The sequence below is a fragment of the Achroia grisella genome, unplaced genomic scaffold (genome assembly GCF_030625045.1).
Source record: "Achroia grisella isolate CSIRO2021 unplaced genomic scaffold, CSIRO_AGI_Agris_v1 utg903, whole genome shotgun sequence".
In the NCBI taxonomy this organism is placed as follows: domain Eukaryota; kingdom Metazoa; phylum Arthropoda; class Insecta; order Lepidoptera; family Pyralidae; genus Achroia; species Achroia grisella.
Genome location: NW_026713061.1, coordinates 81,276 through 99,451, shown reverse-complemented (window position 1 = coordinate 99,451; position 18,176 = coordinate 81,276). Strand labels below are relative to the sequence as shown.

At 30.3% G+C, this 18,176-nt stretch overlaps 2 protein-coding genes across 2 annotated transcripts; one reads left to right on the top strand and one right to left on the bottom strand.

Annotated features, from left to right (window-relative positions):
* The first annotated feature begins 178 nt into the window (after window positions 1-178).
* On the top strand, window positions 179-3,274 carry LOC131853678 (F-box/SPRY domain-containing protein 1). Its single transcript, XM_059204676.1, has 4 exons — window positions 179-831; window positions 1,312-1,585; window positions 2,318-2,408; window positions 3,165-3,274. Exons 1-4 carry the CDS (start codon window positions 482-484, stop codon window positions 3,257-3,259), a joined length of 810 nt encoding a protein of 269 aa, XP_059060659.1. The 5' UTR covers window positions 179-481; the 3' UTR covers window positions 3,260-3,274.
* An 8,180-nt stretch (window positions 3,275-11,454) lies between these two features.
* Window positions 11,455-17,134, bottom strand: LOC131853523 (transmembrane protein 164). Its single transcript, XM_059204437.1, has 6 exons — window positions 16,915-17,134; window positions 15,411-15,593; window positions 15,209-15,325; window positions 14,690-14,768; window positions 13,899-13,999; window positions 11,455-13,181 (listed from the first exon to the last, which is right to left on the bottom strand). The coding sequence occupies exons 1-6, from the start codon at window positions 17,047-17,049 to the stop codon at window positions 12,936-12,938; spliced, it is 861 nt and encodes a 286-aa protein (XP_059060420.1). The 5' UTR covers window positions 17,050-17,134; the 3' UTR covers window positions 11,455-12,935.
* Window positions 17,135-18,176: the final 1,042 nt, after the last annotated feature.

The following is an 18,176-nucleotide window of genomic DNA, read 5'->3' as shown; positions in this document are numbered from 1 at the left end:
TTTTTTATATTTTAATAAATGTGCGTAGGAAGGAAATGGAAATTATTGGGAATTATTCCACCAGTTGACAATCCCGCGAATTCAGTGCCGATAAGTGTCACTATCAAGTGTCATTTGTCACTCTATCTGTCAACTCAACATATGCCATATCATATCATCGTAAAATTCACAACATCACACCACTTTTCTAATTATTAAGTTATTGTGATTTCACTGTATTTTACGTAAATTCACAATTCCATTCCATTGCAAATACAAAATTCTATTTTGTTTAGTCCTTCATCAGTTGTTAATTTCATTATTATTCTTTTATTAGTCTATATAAAAAACAAATAGCAAAAATCGTCTGTATTTACAATTCGTATGTTAAATGTTGATGTTGCAGTATGTATTAAATTTTTGATCTGGAAACCATAAATTTACTATTTCGATGTGGTTTGTAAAAAAATCTAATTCCTATTTTATTAAAATTGGTTGATATATGACGATTATGGATATGAGGACTTTCAGTGAACTAGTATATGATGAATATGCTATCGCGGAACTTGTTCCTGACCATATACTGGAAAATATTTTTTCATATCTTAATCTGAGAGATCTTTTACATTGTTCACTAGTGTGCAAGAGCTGGTATAGAATTCTCAATGACGAAAATAATGATGTATGGAGATTACAATGTGTTAAAAGATTGGCTACAGAAATACTGAAATCTGACTTACTTTCTACAGTAAATACTTATAAATCAAAACTAAGGGCATTCTTCCATGCTTGGAATTCACATGATTGCTCAAGAAATATATATGTCAAACCGAATGGATTCACTCTACACAGGTATACACTTGGGACAAATATACATTATTTATTGCTTGACTATTTTTGTTAGAAACATACTAAATTTAATAATAATTACTTTATTAGACAACATTATATTAATTTTCTAGATGTTTTTATGATAACTTTTAATTTTATAACTTGTTTCATACAAATTAGAAAATTCCAAAAAAACAATTTTTTTTGGTAATCATTAACATCATTGCAAATACTTGCCTTGCATAAATTTCACATTGAGTGTATTTGAATTGATTTCGAATTTCACTCAGTAGTGTATAATTTGATCTGTTAACTGTGTTTCCACCACTAGAAAACTACTCTGAAAAATAAATTGATACAATTGTACACAGATTTAAACAGCAGATGTTTAGATTCTAAGGTCAGCTAGTAAAGCCCTATACCTCAGTAGTGTCAATGATCTGATCAGAAGTATGAACCAAAGTATTTTGTTATTTCTAAATTGTATTATAAATATTACAGAAATCCTGTAGCACAGAGTACTGATGCATGTAGAGGGAAGATTGGATTTTATTATGGTCGCCATGCCTGGGAAGTAATATGGGAAGGGCCTTTAGGCACAGTTGCTGTAGTAGGTATATCAACAAAAGAGTCTCAACTTCAATGCCAAGGATATGTTGGGTTACTAGGCTCAGATGAACAAAGTTGGGGATGGAATTTAGTTGACAACCACCTGTTGCATAATGGGGATACACAAGGACATTATCCACTTTTAAATAATTGCCCTAAATACCAAGTAAGTAATCATCAGGAATAATAGTCATGCATATTATTATTATTATTATTTATTGTAAATTTTACTTACTATCTACAACTATTTTCTCATCCTAGTTACTTTAGTAGAAATCTTAATTTGCCATACAGAAAACTAAATAAGAATTTTGATGGTGCCCATTTACTTACTGAAAAAAAAACACAATATTTAGATATATATAAAATCAATAGTTTCACATACAAAAAATTATTATACATAACATGAATCATAACATCTTAGTTCTCCAATATGCCAACACATGAATAGTACATCAGGTGCCATGCAATAATGTCACAGTGCTATAATGTATGTAGCCGATGCCTACTACATATCATGTGGGTTGTCTGTTTGTTTGCTGTTTAAATTACATAAAAAAAACATTTTCATTACTCATGATTAACTATATGTAGTAATTCCAATTTCACCAAATATACTCTGAGTTCATGACAAAATTCAAAAGTTGGCCTTCCTTGCCACACAATTGTGTTATATGTATGTTTTTTAATTAAATTTATAATAATCACTTTCTACTTTAGTTAACCTAGATCTGTATAATAGTAGCAATATAATGAAATACAAAGCATGCTATGGTTACCTGTAAATATAAGAACAAGAAACCAGCATTTAGCATTGTATAACAGCACGACATATTATATCAACTGTATCTTATGTTGGTAATCCTATAAAGTAAATAAATATTATTTTCATTTTCAGGTTGGTGAACGTATTAGAGTGATATTGGATTGTGAGGAGAATACTTTATCATTTGAAAAAAACTTCGAATTTTTAGGAGTTGCTTTCAAAGGTAAAGAGAACATATTCTATTATTATTTCTGTAACTATTCATAAACAAAATATGTTATTCATGGGACTAAATATGGACACAGAGTGTTACCAGACGTAATTATTAACACAAATAAATAATAAAGTCTGTGCATAGATTGCATCGTAAACAACTAGGAATATTGCGGAAATTCGTTCTAAATAGTAATTCAGGATGTGGGCATTGTCCATTTTGCGGAATATCAGGTAAAAATTCTGTGAGGCCTACAAGACAATAAATTCTTGTAGTGTACACTGGAGTGTAGTAAACAATGGAAATTCCAAGTTTCCGAACTGTTCTACTTTTAATTTTGTCCGGAAATGTTGTTAAATTTAGTCTAAGCCAAAATAATACTAATGAACAATAACTATAGTGTCTATTTCTTAGAGATATATCATAAACATATGATTTGACTGCCTTATCTCCGATTGGCGTGGGTCCGATTCAAAGATTTGTATTCATGAATATGATTGTTTATTTTTCGTTTGATCTGTGCATTTTCTATGAATATTAAAAAAATATTTCTATCAGTTGTACTTATAATACAAGTTTTGCTCAGGTAGGGAATAGATAACGCTGTGTAAATTGTCCAGGGTAATTATTGTTAAAGAAACTTAGTTCCACTAAAACACAAAACTGTGGAATATTACACAGCATATCTATAGACTGGAATAAATGTACTGCTTAATTTATTATAATTGTATATCATTCCTATAACAATCTTATTAATTATTTCAGGCCTTCCAAACGAGAAATTATATCCCACAGTGTCTGCTGTCTATGGAAATACTGAAGTATCTATGGTCTATTTAGGACCACCAGTGGATGGCTGATAGTAAATGGTGTCTAGAATGTCAATATCTAGTCCAAAACTCAGTGATACTGATAGTTAATGTTATTTATTCCAAAGCTTATATTTTCTTTCATAATTATACTTTTATGCTGGGGAGTGGTGTTGACAGTGCCGTAAGTTGTACCGATGTTAAATCAATAACTAAAAATTAATTTAAACGCTTCTTGGAACGTCTAGCGGCCGTGCTCTAATGCCGAAATGCCGAAGTGATAGTATATGCTATTTTGTACTCGTGTACGTCTCTGTTTACGTTATTTATATTTCTGTTTTTTATATTTGCACTATTCCTTTCCTGTAATGAAGCAATTTTTATAGAGATTCATATAGCATATTGCAACACGCACCTAAGGTTCTTATTATGGTATGATGCAAAACTTAAAATGTCAAAGTGCCTTTTGTCGTTGTATCGCCTGTCGTTGTACTCCGTGTGAATGTTAATAATTTTTACACAATATTACTTATCAAATTACATACTAATAGAAAATAAACTAAATACATTATCTGGGTGATTATGATATTGAATTGCCGATTAAATATACACAGACATAAATAAAAACCAAGTCTTGTAATGTGTGGCTTATATTATTTGCAATATTTGGAAATTCATATAACTTAATTTTGTGATGTATTATAATGTTGATTTTTCCTTGAATGTTGCTTATGTAAATGCAAATAAAGTTTGACAATATGCAACTACAACTGTCAAGTGGTTCATACTAGATTGCAAAAATTTTAATTTCGAAACACTAAAATGATTGATCAAAATTGTTAAGTAATTTTTTTATACTTAAATTGTTGCAACTAGTTTTTCCAATAGTTAAGAGAAGCCATCTGATTTAACATTATCTAATTGTCCATTGGCTGTTGAACAAGACTAAATTGCTTTAAACATGTCTAAGAAATACCCCATTACGTCAGCCATTAAAAACTAACTTCAAAGAAATTAATTTTTATGTTACTGTTGCAACGCCGCAGCCGTTATAATATGTATATGTTATTATAGAATTAGGTGTTATTTTGGGAAAGTCCATTTGATTACTTGTTTATTATAATTTATATTATTTCCACAAATATTCAGAGCGGATACCGGAGTGGAGATCATGGAAGCTATGAATAGAGCTCGGATATCGAGCTCTATTCATTGCCTGATGATATCCTGTTCATATGCTAAACACGTGTCGCAATATGGGTGTAGATTCAATAAGCGTCGGAATTTGGCCACCAACAGAGATCGTAACCCTTCCTGTAGCGGTGGTCAGGTTTCCGCACTCAATATTTGTGGTGACGGCACATACTAATGGTAGAGCTAATAAACAGAATAATTTATATCCTGTAAGTACCTATGTAGATATAATAGTAACACTGAACAATTGACACAACGCCATCTAGTCCCAACTTAAGCAGAACTTTCGTAATGGGTATTAGACAATTGTTAATACTACTTATATACACTTTTGTTGTAAATAATGATATTTAACATACCTAGCCGTTACGGCTACGGCGACCACTTTAATTGTGACTACATACATACAATATACCAGCCAGACAAGTACAAACGATAATACTTATGAATAAATGTTTTACCGTGCCTGGAATCAAACCCGCGACCATCAGAAGTAAGGCAGTCTGTTAAACCGCTAGACCACAGAGGCCGTCAAAGAGATATAGGCAAATGCTTGAAATTAACGATTACTCTGCATATTTTTTTAATAAATAAAAAATATATTTATATCCTCCGAAATATAGATGAGTTATATTTAGAGGTGTTATGAACTGTCACCATTATGATGAACAATGGGAAGATTTTTTTTATTTTAATAGTACTTAAAAATATGACATAAAAATAAATGAGAGCCTGGTTCGTGTATATTAATAATTTAAATGACTAAGTACACTTTGGGCATTGTTGTATGATTAGAGTAATAGCATTTACGTTCTTTTTACTATGAAAAAACCGGATATGGTGTGGTACTACTTTTTATGTAATTGGAAACAAGCTGACAGGTAGTGTCACCTGATTGTTAGTGACAACCGTCGCCCATAAACACTAACATATTAGACATATTATCAGGTCACGACCTCAATGTGTATTGTCGTGGCGCTCATCTCATATGTAGCCAACGGTTGCCCCTGGCCACCAGGCAGCCAGACAGTTATTCCAGTTACTTTAAAAAATTGTTATTCTGTTGAATGCAACAAGCTTGCGTAAAGGATGCTGTGTAAGCTTGTCACTCGCACCACGGTATTTACCCGTGGTACATTAGTAGGTCTAATTTGTATTTAACTTGAATGTAGTAAAAATGGTACAGTACTTTGGTAAATAATTACGTAAAATTGAAGATCAAATGAACTCGATCGTAATTATGTAAGCAGCTGCATTCGATGCAATTACCAATGAAGAAGCTGCGACCCGCAGTATTATGTTTGCTAACAACCTTTTGTCACCGTAGTATGTTTGCTAACAAATCCGAGTAGGTACGATTTAATTAAGACAAGTAAATAAGTTCTTTTATTATTTTTCATGGAAGCGCCACAATGAAAGAATAGGTGTTTTTTTTTACTTCAAAGTAATAAGTAACTACAAGTAAAAGACTGGTTTTAAAATTAACCACTTTCATATGATTCTAAGAACTCGCTTAAGTTACTATTACCGTTTACTAAATTCCGAGCAACCATTTCCGAAGATAAAACCATGTAAGTACAATACGAATCGATCTCGCCACACTTTAAATATTGTAGATTAGCTTATTTTCTTTGTAGGTACAACGATTTATATGAACAGTTATGATGACATAATCCCGAAGCTTGCTGCTAGGTAATAGGTAGGAATTGTATTTTCAAATATTTTTCTATTATATAAATTAATAACTCAGCAAACAAATATGATAAATAGTTTTGAAATGTAAATATTAATTAATTTAACCCCACTAAACTAGTAGGACTATGAGAATATTTGGGTACTTAATATCTTCACCATTTAATTCTTTGCGAAGAAAATAAATACATTCTTTCAAAATTTTCAATTTTATATGATTGGGCAGTACCTATATAAAACTTAGTTTGTGTCGCACCATAGAGACAGGCATCTTTGATAAATAATAAGTGAGGGACCGTTCACTAGCAAAAATTTCATGCATGAAAAGTGCATTAGCAGTGGTCAGAGAAAAGGGTGTATTTTATATTTGCTTAAATATAAGCATTTATTATCGTATTTTAGTTCTAATGTTTTTATTAATAAACAGATTTTTAAACAATGATAGTTTGATTTTTTATTTATGTACCATATATTTTTTATTTACAAGACATGTGTTGTTATAAGTTAATAATGTTCTGATTCGGAACTCGTAACCTCATTCTGGACTCAATTTGCCACATACCAACTTCGTAGAGTTTATTATTTATTGTAAAAAACTACAATAGATATATGTATTATATAGGTACTGATGAAGTCGCCTACCATTTCGTAGGTGACTTCATCAGTATTCATATATTATACGAGCGATATACGATATTATATAAAACAATGTTTAACTTTTTTCCATAACGAGTGTGTTGGTGTAAATATAGGTAATGGACATTAAAATTACTACGTAGCTATTATAAAATGATTATTAAATGTATTGCACTATTATCCAATTTGAAATTTACCTAAATACATGTTTTTCAGTTTGACCATCGTCTTAATTATATAGTAACACACATCATGCTGTACTAAGAATATGTTCAAAAGTTCTAAAAGTAGGGTACTCCACTTTTTATAGGCCACGTATCGTTGTTCTATATAATTTTGTCCAAAATATATATCCACCACAAATGTAAGCACATATTACTTTTAAACCTACATAGGTATATATATGTTTCCTATACTGTGGACTTATAGAAATCATAAAATAAATGTATTATTTGTGTGGTCATTAATTGTTAATTTAAGAATAAATTACGTAATCAGACTGATCAACTGAAATTTTGGTTGGCTGTGAATTTTTATAATAATTATGTTATATTTTTAAATTATTTTGGTGTATGTTAAGTATATATAGGTATGATTATAACTTTTGTTTTATTTTTATCTTATTACATGTGTTTTTTAGACTTTGTACAAAGTCGTCTTCGTGGACACCTATGTTTCACCTATTTTAGCCACCAAGCAGGTTGCTTTGTGAACTATTTCGGTTAAGGGGGTGAGATATTTATAGCAATGCAATTACAGAGATTTTTCAAAGGGTGATAATGGGATGTTGGCGGTACGTAGTAAAAAAATATTTAATGAGTATGAAGTTAGGTTAGTCAGCCTATCGTACCCCCCAGGAGAGTATGACGGGCCTCACATATGACAGATTACGTGAGGTTCATTATATACCCACATGTAGCTAAAGGACGATGGTGGCCAGGTTAATCTGGCCTCACTGTCGAGGTTAGACGACGATGAGTCAGACGATCGTCCAATCGATTTGTGTATCTGTAGAGCCAAATGCGCCCCGCGTCCCTTTTCGCAATGCGCCAATCGATGTATGGGGTAGCATAATCGTCTGAGAGACTCATAACAATGTGAGGCCAAGTTTAAAACCGGTCGGTAGATATTTCACAGTGGGCCGTATTTTATTTATTTCAGGCTACTAGGCCCATATTATAAATACCCTAAAGACTAACATACATATCAATTAATATTATAATACTAATATATTGAAATTGACTCAGAGGTTACGACATTGATAACTGTAAGTATTTAGAGGTGGGCAGCATGTTGTTGGGGAATCAGGCCTCAAACGTATTGTGTACGTTAGTTAAGTGTGTCAAAAATTTATTCAAAAACTAATACAAAACAATGATGTAAAAAATGTAACGTTTTTTGTAATTGTACGTATAAATAATGACTGACGTTCAAATTTAAAACAGTACTATAGATGAAAAAAAATCACGAAGTAATATTAAGCACTCAACATTTATACCTAACTATAATCTTAGTACAAAAACACAATTATTGAGTAGTGAAATTAATTTGGAATAGGTACCCTACTCTAAATTACCTTTCTAATAAGTAATTCCTGCCCCTCTGTGAGTTTACGAATAAACCAATATTTCTGATAATTAAGGAACAATATGACTGTTAATAATTATAAGTCGACTATTAATTAGTTAGGTTTTTATTTACAATGTATGGTTGTATTTCTTATATCTTTCAATGTTATGGTATGTAGGTACTCCGTTTGTTTTTAAAAACGTTATTCCAAATTAGGGAAATTCATCGAACACCATTCCCAGATTGAACTCATATAAAATTGTAATCAAGACAATACCACTTGAATGGTAAATAAATGTATACCTATATAAGTAACGAACTACCTAAATAAGCAAGGACCGACCTCTGTATTTTAATAGCTACTATAACATTTACATTTCTTGAATTCTTTTCATTAATTAATTATTCTTACAATACTTAATGAATAAACAATGATTAGATTATGTGGACTAACATAGTTGCAAGTCATCATTGATAACAATCGGAGAAAAATAGAAGTACCTACAAGTGCTTCCACTACTACCTACTACACCTGATACCTACGCATCGGGAATAATGGATATTTATGCGTGATAACTTAGGTATCTACCCACCTCAGAAAGGTGGAGTTTTGTCCAACTGAGTACGAAAAAAGAGAAAAGTGCAATCTAGAATTCCACAGCTGGACATACTTAATCCATACTTTAGAGGCAAAGTTTGTTCGTTACATTCCAAATAACTGTCGCTAGCCTAAACTTATTAGAATAAAATTATTAAACTACATATTACTAATGAAATTATTGCGTCTATTATTAGAATGTTTGTCCATGGATAGTGGTACCGCACCGATCCTACACAAGTCACTCCATACAAAGACGATGAAACAAAAACAGCGGATTAATAAAATGAGGGAAGCATATAATTTCAGTATAAGACATGGCCACGAAAGACTGCATGTAACTCAAGCATTGCATTTGCATCCACGAAGCTTCTAGTACCACAGATAAAGAAGATAACATTACGTAGAAATACCTATATTAAAACTATCGTCAATACTTTATCTACTGTTATTATAATTGCCAATATCTATGCTGCCGGTAAAATTAATTATTATTGTAATACCGGAGTTCCTTTTCACATATCAGTGGACATTCAAAATGTAAATTATGGAGTTTTTATGATACCCTTAATGTGACGGTAGGTACTGCAGAATTTTTTCCTATTATAGTTTAAACGGACGACAATGTGTTTTCATATTAAAACAGCGTAATAAATGTAGATATTTCTTTATTGTTTATATCTGGGATACGTATAAGAATATAATAAATTAAATTACCTAATGGTTATTGTATGTTTTCGATCATATTGTACTTACAAGTATTGTTAATCTACAAAAAAAACTTTTCTTTGGTAAGTTGGTAAGTAGTCAAAATGACGGTAAATTTTATCGTTTGGAAAAATAACATCAAAATCCGAAGAAAGTATAGCGTAACATACAAAAGAATACTCTCCTACAGAATATGAAAAGAATATATAAAACTTGTTATTATTTAACAAATGTTTACTCCAAATCCAACAAGGAAATGCGCCGATTTACATGAATCATAATACTTACTTTGAAAGCATAATTTTATGGGATTGGTACATTTTCATCAACGGAGTATTTTGACGGTTGTGTGACGGAAAAGGGTTGTGTGGTTAGTAATGGTGACACTGATAGCAATATTTTTATGTACATATACACTACCAGAAGTCCAGGTGAATTTACCATGATGTGCTAAATGACCTAACTTCATATAAATAACTAAATAAATATAATTCTCCGCTGATGCCCCACTGCGGGTATCGCTAACGCAGAAAGGCAAGTCATCACATTGTTTTTTTATTAAAAAAAACCCTATGTGTATTGTGATTCATGTAAAATTGTATTTTTAGACGTTAAGTATATCTTAACGGAGTGTTTCACATCATACAGGCCGTAAATTTAAAAGTAGGTACACTAGTTGAGATTATGTAGTGTAGGTAGATATATACTTTTAAATTTACGGCCTGAGGGAAAAGAACATCTAAGTAATAAACAGCTAGGCCCAAGTTCACAAATCACGAATATGGGCCTGTTTATTACTTAGATGTTCTTGTTTCAGATAATATTAACCATTAGGTATTTTAATTCTACATTGTTTAACAATGGCATTTTAACTGTCAACAAATTAACTTCAGACATTACGATGAGTATCCTTTTATTTATATGCTATAAATATCTAAAACTCTTAAAATACAGGTACACGCTTTAATTTTTTTGTTTTTATTGCTTTTATTATCATTGACTAGTTAATGTACGGATACACAAATTAAAAAGAAATCTAGGCTATATTTTATATACCTACCAATTAATCGTTCCTTTCTAATACAATTTGTGTTCAGATCCACACGTTAAATAAAATTATGATAAAGAAAATGTTATGAAACCATCAATTTCCTAAATATACAAACCAAACTAAATCCAATAAATAAATATTATGTGTAAAATATGTATATCCATCCCTTATCATAAATAATAAACAAATTATAGGTCCGAAACAAAAAGTATCTTCATCAAAAACACTTTAATTGCAACCAAAACCCCATCTGCCGACCGCACCGTAGGGACTTCGTCTCATTAATTCATAAAATATAGCTAGGTATAATAGTAAACAAGATACCAATTGTACAGTGAAAAATGTCTAGCCAATATGGAAAACTGGCATATACAAATTCTGATTATTTGCTTTCATTACTCATTACACTTAATGAGTCAATATTTCCAATACCCGTTAGCTACCCACATTGGTGTATTATATACGTATATCTGCTCAAATTTATTCTTTTGCGTGCGCTCGGTAGTAATCAAATATTTTAAGTCAATCAATGGTCTTTCAAACATAGTCGCTAAAACAAAATGTAACGACAATGGAACAATGTAGTCATATATGTCAATTATTCGATCACGAAAGTTAGCCTTATTGATTTGTAATGACTCGTTAAGAATCTCAGACAAGGAGAATAAATAAAAAGATTTTTTGATACAATAGCTAACATTGATGCAACGAAGTACGAAAGTAAAATAATATTCATTGTTTATTCAAATAAACTCAAGTAATTCTCAAACGGGAAGCTATGTACCCTAAGAGCGCAATGTCTCAAGCAGCTCATACATCATTACTTTCCATTGATGCGTCCAGTATAAAGTTTGCTATATTCCTATTGTACCTACCCTTAGTATTTAATATAGTTCAGGATTCCACTTTCACTGATGATCGGCTATCACAGGCGTATGTTGCATTTCATTATTATCATTACCATTAGCCTACCTTCAGAATTTTATCGAAGGAGGTACCTACCTATAATTGGTTTTTACAAAATTGGAGTTATTATATAGGCGATGGCGATGATGACGTGAGGCGGTTCGTTACACAAAACGCGATCGCATGTAAGTATTTATAAGAACGTCATTATGTGCGTAGAGTTACTTCCATGTGTTCCTAGTTAAAGGTTGATAGATCGCGATCGATTATGTGCATCACCTGAGACCCTTGATCTAAGCGTAAATAAAATATCTCTGTGATTGTCATGAACTTTCATATTTTCACTCTTCCTTATAAAAACAACGCGATTTTATATTTTGCCGCTAGTTACGAAATTACGAGTTTATAAATAGTAATGTACTACGTCATTACTATTTATAAACTCGTAATTTCTGTTTCTTGGGTTTTTTTTTTATCAATCTACAATAGTTTGCCCTATACAGGGATTTAAATACCTTTACTTTGGTATCTTTACCTTACCGATTGTCATATATTCACTACATTGCTCGTACACGTATATGTATATATACAATCATTGGGGGTGATTATTTTGACAGGATATATGTATATTTTGTTCCATTAATTTCGTTATTGTAGCAGAAATATGTTCTTGCTTTTTCTTTTCCATGACCAGCATCCTATCCTAACTATGCTCTTTGTTACATATATAAGCACTATTTGGTTAGTCTGAGATTAGAATATAGAATATTCATCATATATTATTAAGTAGGTAGTAAAGTCATAATATTTGATATTAAATATATGTAAATGCGTCAAAATCCGAATAACGACGTTCCTATTGTTTTTATAAAATCAAAAATAATAAAGGTATTATACCTTCGAATCGGTAAATATGATTTTCTCACAAATTTGAAATATAATAAGAATCATTTAAAAACTTTGATAACATATAACACATGTCATACCTATTTTAAATTACTACTAAGTTATGGCAGCAAGGCAAGTGATATACAAACAGCCTATCCCGATGTTGGAATCCAACAACATTGATAGATAGGCTTAATAACACAAAAACAATCTCGTCATAATAACGTGTTGCGCCTTAGTATTAAGAAATTCAATTTGCGTGCATTATACCTACCATTTAATATATATTTCTATAACTCAGCATCATTTAGATTTATCATAATCTAAAATAAATTATTGTTCAATCTTAACTTCTACTATAATCACTCAAACTAAATGGACGCGATGAAATATTGTTCTTTTCTACAATAGGCAATTTTATACAATAAATTCTGGCTACCCTGACAGGGATTACAGCCGCAAAGAGAAAAAAATATATACAACCACTAGTCATTATGCCGTTTGTTTAACTTATCGTCGGGTTTCAGATCTTGCAAGTTATCTTTCATATGAGGTTTCACTTTCGTCGGTGGGAATTTCGTAAGACAAAAATCTGCAACAATGCAGAATGTTTTGCAGAGGAGTGGACAAAGTAGCGCTTGGTGTATAACAGCTGCGATACGATACCAGGGGCCATCAAATGGATCCAATATTGCGGGACAGAGCATGTGGTTCAAATTTACTTGCGCAGGCTAAAACAATATAAAAAAAAATACATATTATTACTCGTATTTGTAACTATAATTATTAGAAACTAGCTGTTCCCGCGACTTCGTTCGCGTGGAATTTAACTTTATTTTTTTAAAATAAAAGATTTTTCTAAAATAAAAATAGGAACAATCTGTGTGTTTGTTCCGGCTAATCTCAGAAATGGATGGGCCGATTTTGATGGGACTTTTTTGGCAGGTAGCTGATGTAATAAGAAGTAACTTAGGCCATTTTTATTTTAGAAAAAATTTATTACTTTTATTATAGAAAAATTGTAAAAAATGATATTTTGGTGTATATATTTATATTAATATGCATGTAGTAAAAAACGGTTATGTCAATATTACCAACAGACACTCCAATTTTATTTATATATATAGATGAATAGATATATATTTTACTTATATGGATGATATATAGAAATGTATTCACGAAAGTATTCGTCATTGTAAACATGTTTCATGTTTTCTTCCTAGGAGTACAAAGTGCTTTCACACAGTTTGTCGAATCTAGATCCCCAGAGTTTTAACGTAAAGGCATTGAACTTCCAATGGTAGTAACGGATAGATAATGACAGTAAATATTTTGATTAAATAAATATATCACATATTAGAAAAAAAACGAGTTTCAATTTTGAGTCAAATCAGGAAGTCCTTACTTTAACCTTTAATACTATATATAATGATTATAAATGTACTTACGATTGCAATAATTTGTAACACAATGAAGTGGTACAAAAGATTTAAACTATAACTGAAGATTGCCCAATTGAAATCCCATATGGGTTCTACATTATAAACACCTGAAAGAAACATTGTTGGAATTTACCACAATAAACTCTTTGCACCTCCAAAACAATATCTATTGAAATGAAATTTATATTTGTACTAATGAGTATGACTGTTTGTATCTGTCTGGGTTTTTTCAATGTATATTATATACATATTTACATAAAAATATATTAAAATAATTTTATATGTCTGAGACATTAGTCTTACTTTGTACCCAAACATAACTTTGTAAACCGTACCATCGACATCTTGTTGTCACGTGACGTTCATGGTGCTGTCCATGTCTATATGCGACGGTTTTCACATTCCATCATGTGGGTCGTAAATTTGCTTGGTATTTCAAATTCACGAAGAAAGACTATTACTCTCTAAATAGCTACTCCGTTAATATTATAACACTACCTACGTACTAAGTAAATTTGTAAATTTGCTCTAAAACCAATCAATTGTGTTTGGCTTTCCTGTAATGTTTAATGGGTTCTTGTTTTTTGTTTCATAATTTCTTATTCTATTCTATTTACTCGAAAGATTACTACAAGTTTCATTAATTTAGTTATTAATTAGTGGCAATATCATCTTTATATTTTTATCTTATACACGGCTGTGATAATTTGTATTAATTATCAGTCATATATCAGATAAAATATCCAATATCCAAGGCCAAATGCAAAGAACAAACAAAAGAAATAAATGATACATACCACCAATTCTTAATAGATAATAGGGTATTACAAACATCATTCCATGTTGTATCCAATATAATGCAGCTTCTGCTAAAATCTGAATAGAAAAAATGTTACATATTAGTTCTTTATGATTATTATTCAAGTTACAAAATAATCTTTATATTATATATATGTAAGATGTTAATCCTATTTTGTATTATACAATATGATCATTGTATAACTCATTTCGATTCAATTCATTTTTTCCTACATCTTCAATAACCATCATCATTTTTCGACCACTTTACATAAAAAAATAAAGAATTATACATTAATACCTTCCACAGGAATTATTTCATGAAAGACAGACTCAGAAGGAGGAATTTTGAGGGATTTCGCTGTGCTATATGCAGGATCACAACATATATAAAAAAAGAGCTAGGTCTTCAAAATTCCTGCTACTTTTATTGTAAAATCTTGACTCATATGTCTGCTATATAAGTTTTCCTAAAACATGCTACAAGTACTTTTATATTGATTTCATGTTACTTATACCGTTCGTGAAGCTGTTTCAGGAAACAAAAATGCTAAGAGAGGGCCATTTAATAAATTCAAATGAATACGAAATAAACCAGTTACTGTCTTGCTTGGTGGGGCAGCTAGCAAATATATCTGTAAAAAGAAAAGTAGTAATTGGTGATTTTATATTCATATAGATAAACAATTTAATTTCCATATCTTTTCAATACATACTCACTTGTATTAAAGTTGTTACATGGCATGGATTTAACAGATATATAACGGTTCGAGATGCAAATTTAAAGCCAATTTCCATACCCCATAGTAAGGCTAGAAGAATAACTAATAATCTTTTACCACCTCTGTCATTTTTTATGTAATTGATTTCCTTTGGTATTTCCAATCTTGGATAAGTTTTGATCTGAAAATTAATATCAACAATTTAACTTGATGGTAAACCAATATACTCATAAGTATAAATCTTAATATTCCCCACAAACTTGCAGTGTTAGTACACTGCAAGTTTCTGATCAGTCATCTCAGTTCACCAGAAATTTACCACAATTATTTCCGAGGGTACTTCAAGTTATAAGTTACATGAGTATTATATTTGTTAGTAATAATCACTAGTCCTTAATACTTTCAATCCCTTAACCTTGTTTCAGAGCAATAATTTTCCTGCCATGATGTAAAATAATTATATTGGTGCTTTATTTATCTCAGAGGGATGCACCAATTTATTGTAATAAGAATTAGACTCCATCCTCCATTCCAAATACTAAACCCTGTTTATTGGTGTTAGGTTTTAATTGAATATTCTCAGTATTATAATTTCAGGAAATATTGGAAGAACAAAAGGTATTAATTAATGATGATGAAGCATAGGAAGAAAAATTGAATTAACAGTAAAACTTAAGACGCTATCAACAGTATATGTACTGTGTATCTTTACAACATGTACATGCAATGCAGAAACTGACACATATACTTCACAAATACAGTAATATCCATGACTATTATACTACATACAATTATAAACTTGTAGTTCCTAACAACCATTTAAAGTTAAACTTTTTAACTTTAAACAGTTTCCATTTATTTAAGTTTATTATTAGTTTCATTCTCAAAAAATGTAGTTAGTCAAACTGGATGGTAGGAATGGCAAAAATATAAAATAATTTATTGATGTATGGTGTATCTGAAACCAGTTTAGACTTTGACTTAAAAATATGACAATAAATCACAGAGCCACATGCAATTATGCCTGTAGTTTGTTGGGTGTTAGAATCATTGATCAATTCAATGGTGGCAAATTACAGTGAAAATATGTTTAAAAAAACATTGTTATATTATATATAAATAAATATATGAAATTTCAAACTAATTCAATAGCTAATAACAATTTAAGACATAATTCCCAATAGGAATAAGAATAATAATATGTAAGTACTTATATATTACCTAACAAAGCTCATTTTACATTTGTATTATTGAGCAATTGACTAAATAATAAAAAACATAAATATTAGCAACTTCAGTTTGACAAAATACAAGATACTGTTTGATGTTTATTACAAGGTAAATTAAAAGGTGTATTACTATCATTTGGCAGAACATATTTAATATTAATAATACATTGCACAGGATAATAGTCGCTAAAATTTCTAATTTGATAGGATAATTTATTAAAGTGAAAATACATATGAAAATTGGAATTAGTTTATCAGAAATTTACTACTTACTAAAATATAAATGCAGATAGTTGTTACAATAACAGTCTCAATTATTTGTCTAAGTGGAGATAAAAAATAAGCACATTCGGGCCCCACATTTCTGGGTACGGCTTTGTTAGCACCACTGTAAGCCCACTCAAACATATTATAAAATATTATTCAATGTGTGTAGAACATAATTAATATAATAATTAAATTAAGAAATTCAGATCGATTTACACAGACAGTTGAAAGTATTGTAATTTGTAAATAATTAATACTTATTTTCCCGCTATGACACTATGACACTTGACATTACTGTCAAATCAAATTAAAAATCAGATTGATCCTGAAAATAAATTCTTGGGTGTTTTTATTTTAATGGCCGACAAAACAATATCCGAATACTTATTATTTTTATTAGAAATTCATTATTGTATAATTAAGTATATTTTCTCTAATATTAACTAACTAAAGACATAGACAAAGGTAATGTGTTATACAGCTATGTTTTTTTAAATCATCTTATATTACAAATTATTATTACTTTATTTTACAGATCCTTATAGTAAAATAGCATATATATATCTAATAACAATAAAAGCGGTAGTTGCCCCCGGCGAAAATGCCGGGGCAGTGAGGCTCGTCCCGAGACTCCAGGTTCTTTAACCTTCTAGTGCAGAAAACCAAAGTCAGCGAAGTGAATAAAAATTTTATGTGTAATGTAAGTGAATAATAATAATATTTTTAATCTAAAAGCTGACTATACCGATTTGTTGAGTTGTAACTTTTATAATTAGACTAGAAGTTTTAAAGTTTACTATGAATACACAACATATTACAAAAAAACTTATTCTAAACTTATGTTATCGTCTTTGAATTACACAATGAAAATATACCTATATTTTAGATAGTATTCCCACATGTAGTACCTAATACAGTAGAGTATTGTAACAAATGTTAGAATTATATAGATTAGTATGGCAACACTGAACCAGGGGTGTTTGTCTTTCATACAGATGTTTTTGACAATGAACAATTGCTTATGTGTGAGTTGCGGAATATTAACTATTGCTATAATAAAAAAAAGAAATAATTTCATGGGTAATGTACGTATAATATACTTAAACTAATTAAATTAACATTTAAATAATAATATGACTAAACTATAATAATTTATTTATATAATCATTATTTAAACCATTTATCATGATTGTAGATCGGTTGAACAAAATTACATCTAATATGACAAAACAGTGTGCTGTTTTCTCTTGAGTTCTTGCAATAATATC

Bases quoted from the DNA above. Each gene is read 5' to 3' on its own strand.
- LOC131853678 (XM_059204676.1), top strand. From the start codon at position 482: ATGACGATTATGGATATGAGGACTTTCAGTGAACTAGTATATGATGAA. The intron at 1,586-2,317 runs GTAAGTAATCAT...TTTCATTTTCAG, and splicing joins ATAATTGCCCTAAATACCAA to GTTGGTGAACGTATTAGAGT. The intron at 2,409-3,164 runs GTAAAGAGAACA...TAATTATTTCAG, and splicing joins TTTAGGAGTTGCTTTCAAAG to GCCTTCCAAACGAGAAATTA.
- LOC131853523 (XM_059204437.1), bottom strand. From the start codon at position 17,049: ATGTTTGAGTGGGCTTACAGTGGTGCTAACAAAGCCGTACCCAGAAAT. The intron at 15,594-16,914 runs GTAAGTAGTAAA...ATTAATTTTCAG, and splicing joins CTATCTGCATTTATATTTTA to ATCAAAACTTATCCAAGATT. The intron at 14,000-14,689 runs GTATGTATCATT...TGTTTCTTTCAG, and splicing joins TTATCTATTAAGAATTGGTG to GTGTTTATAATGTAGAACCC.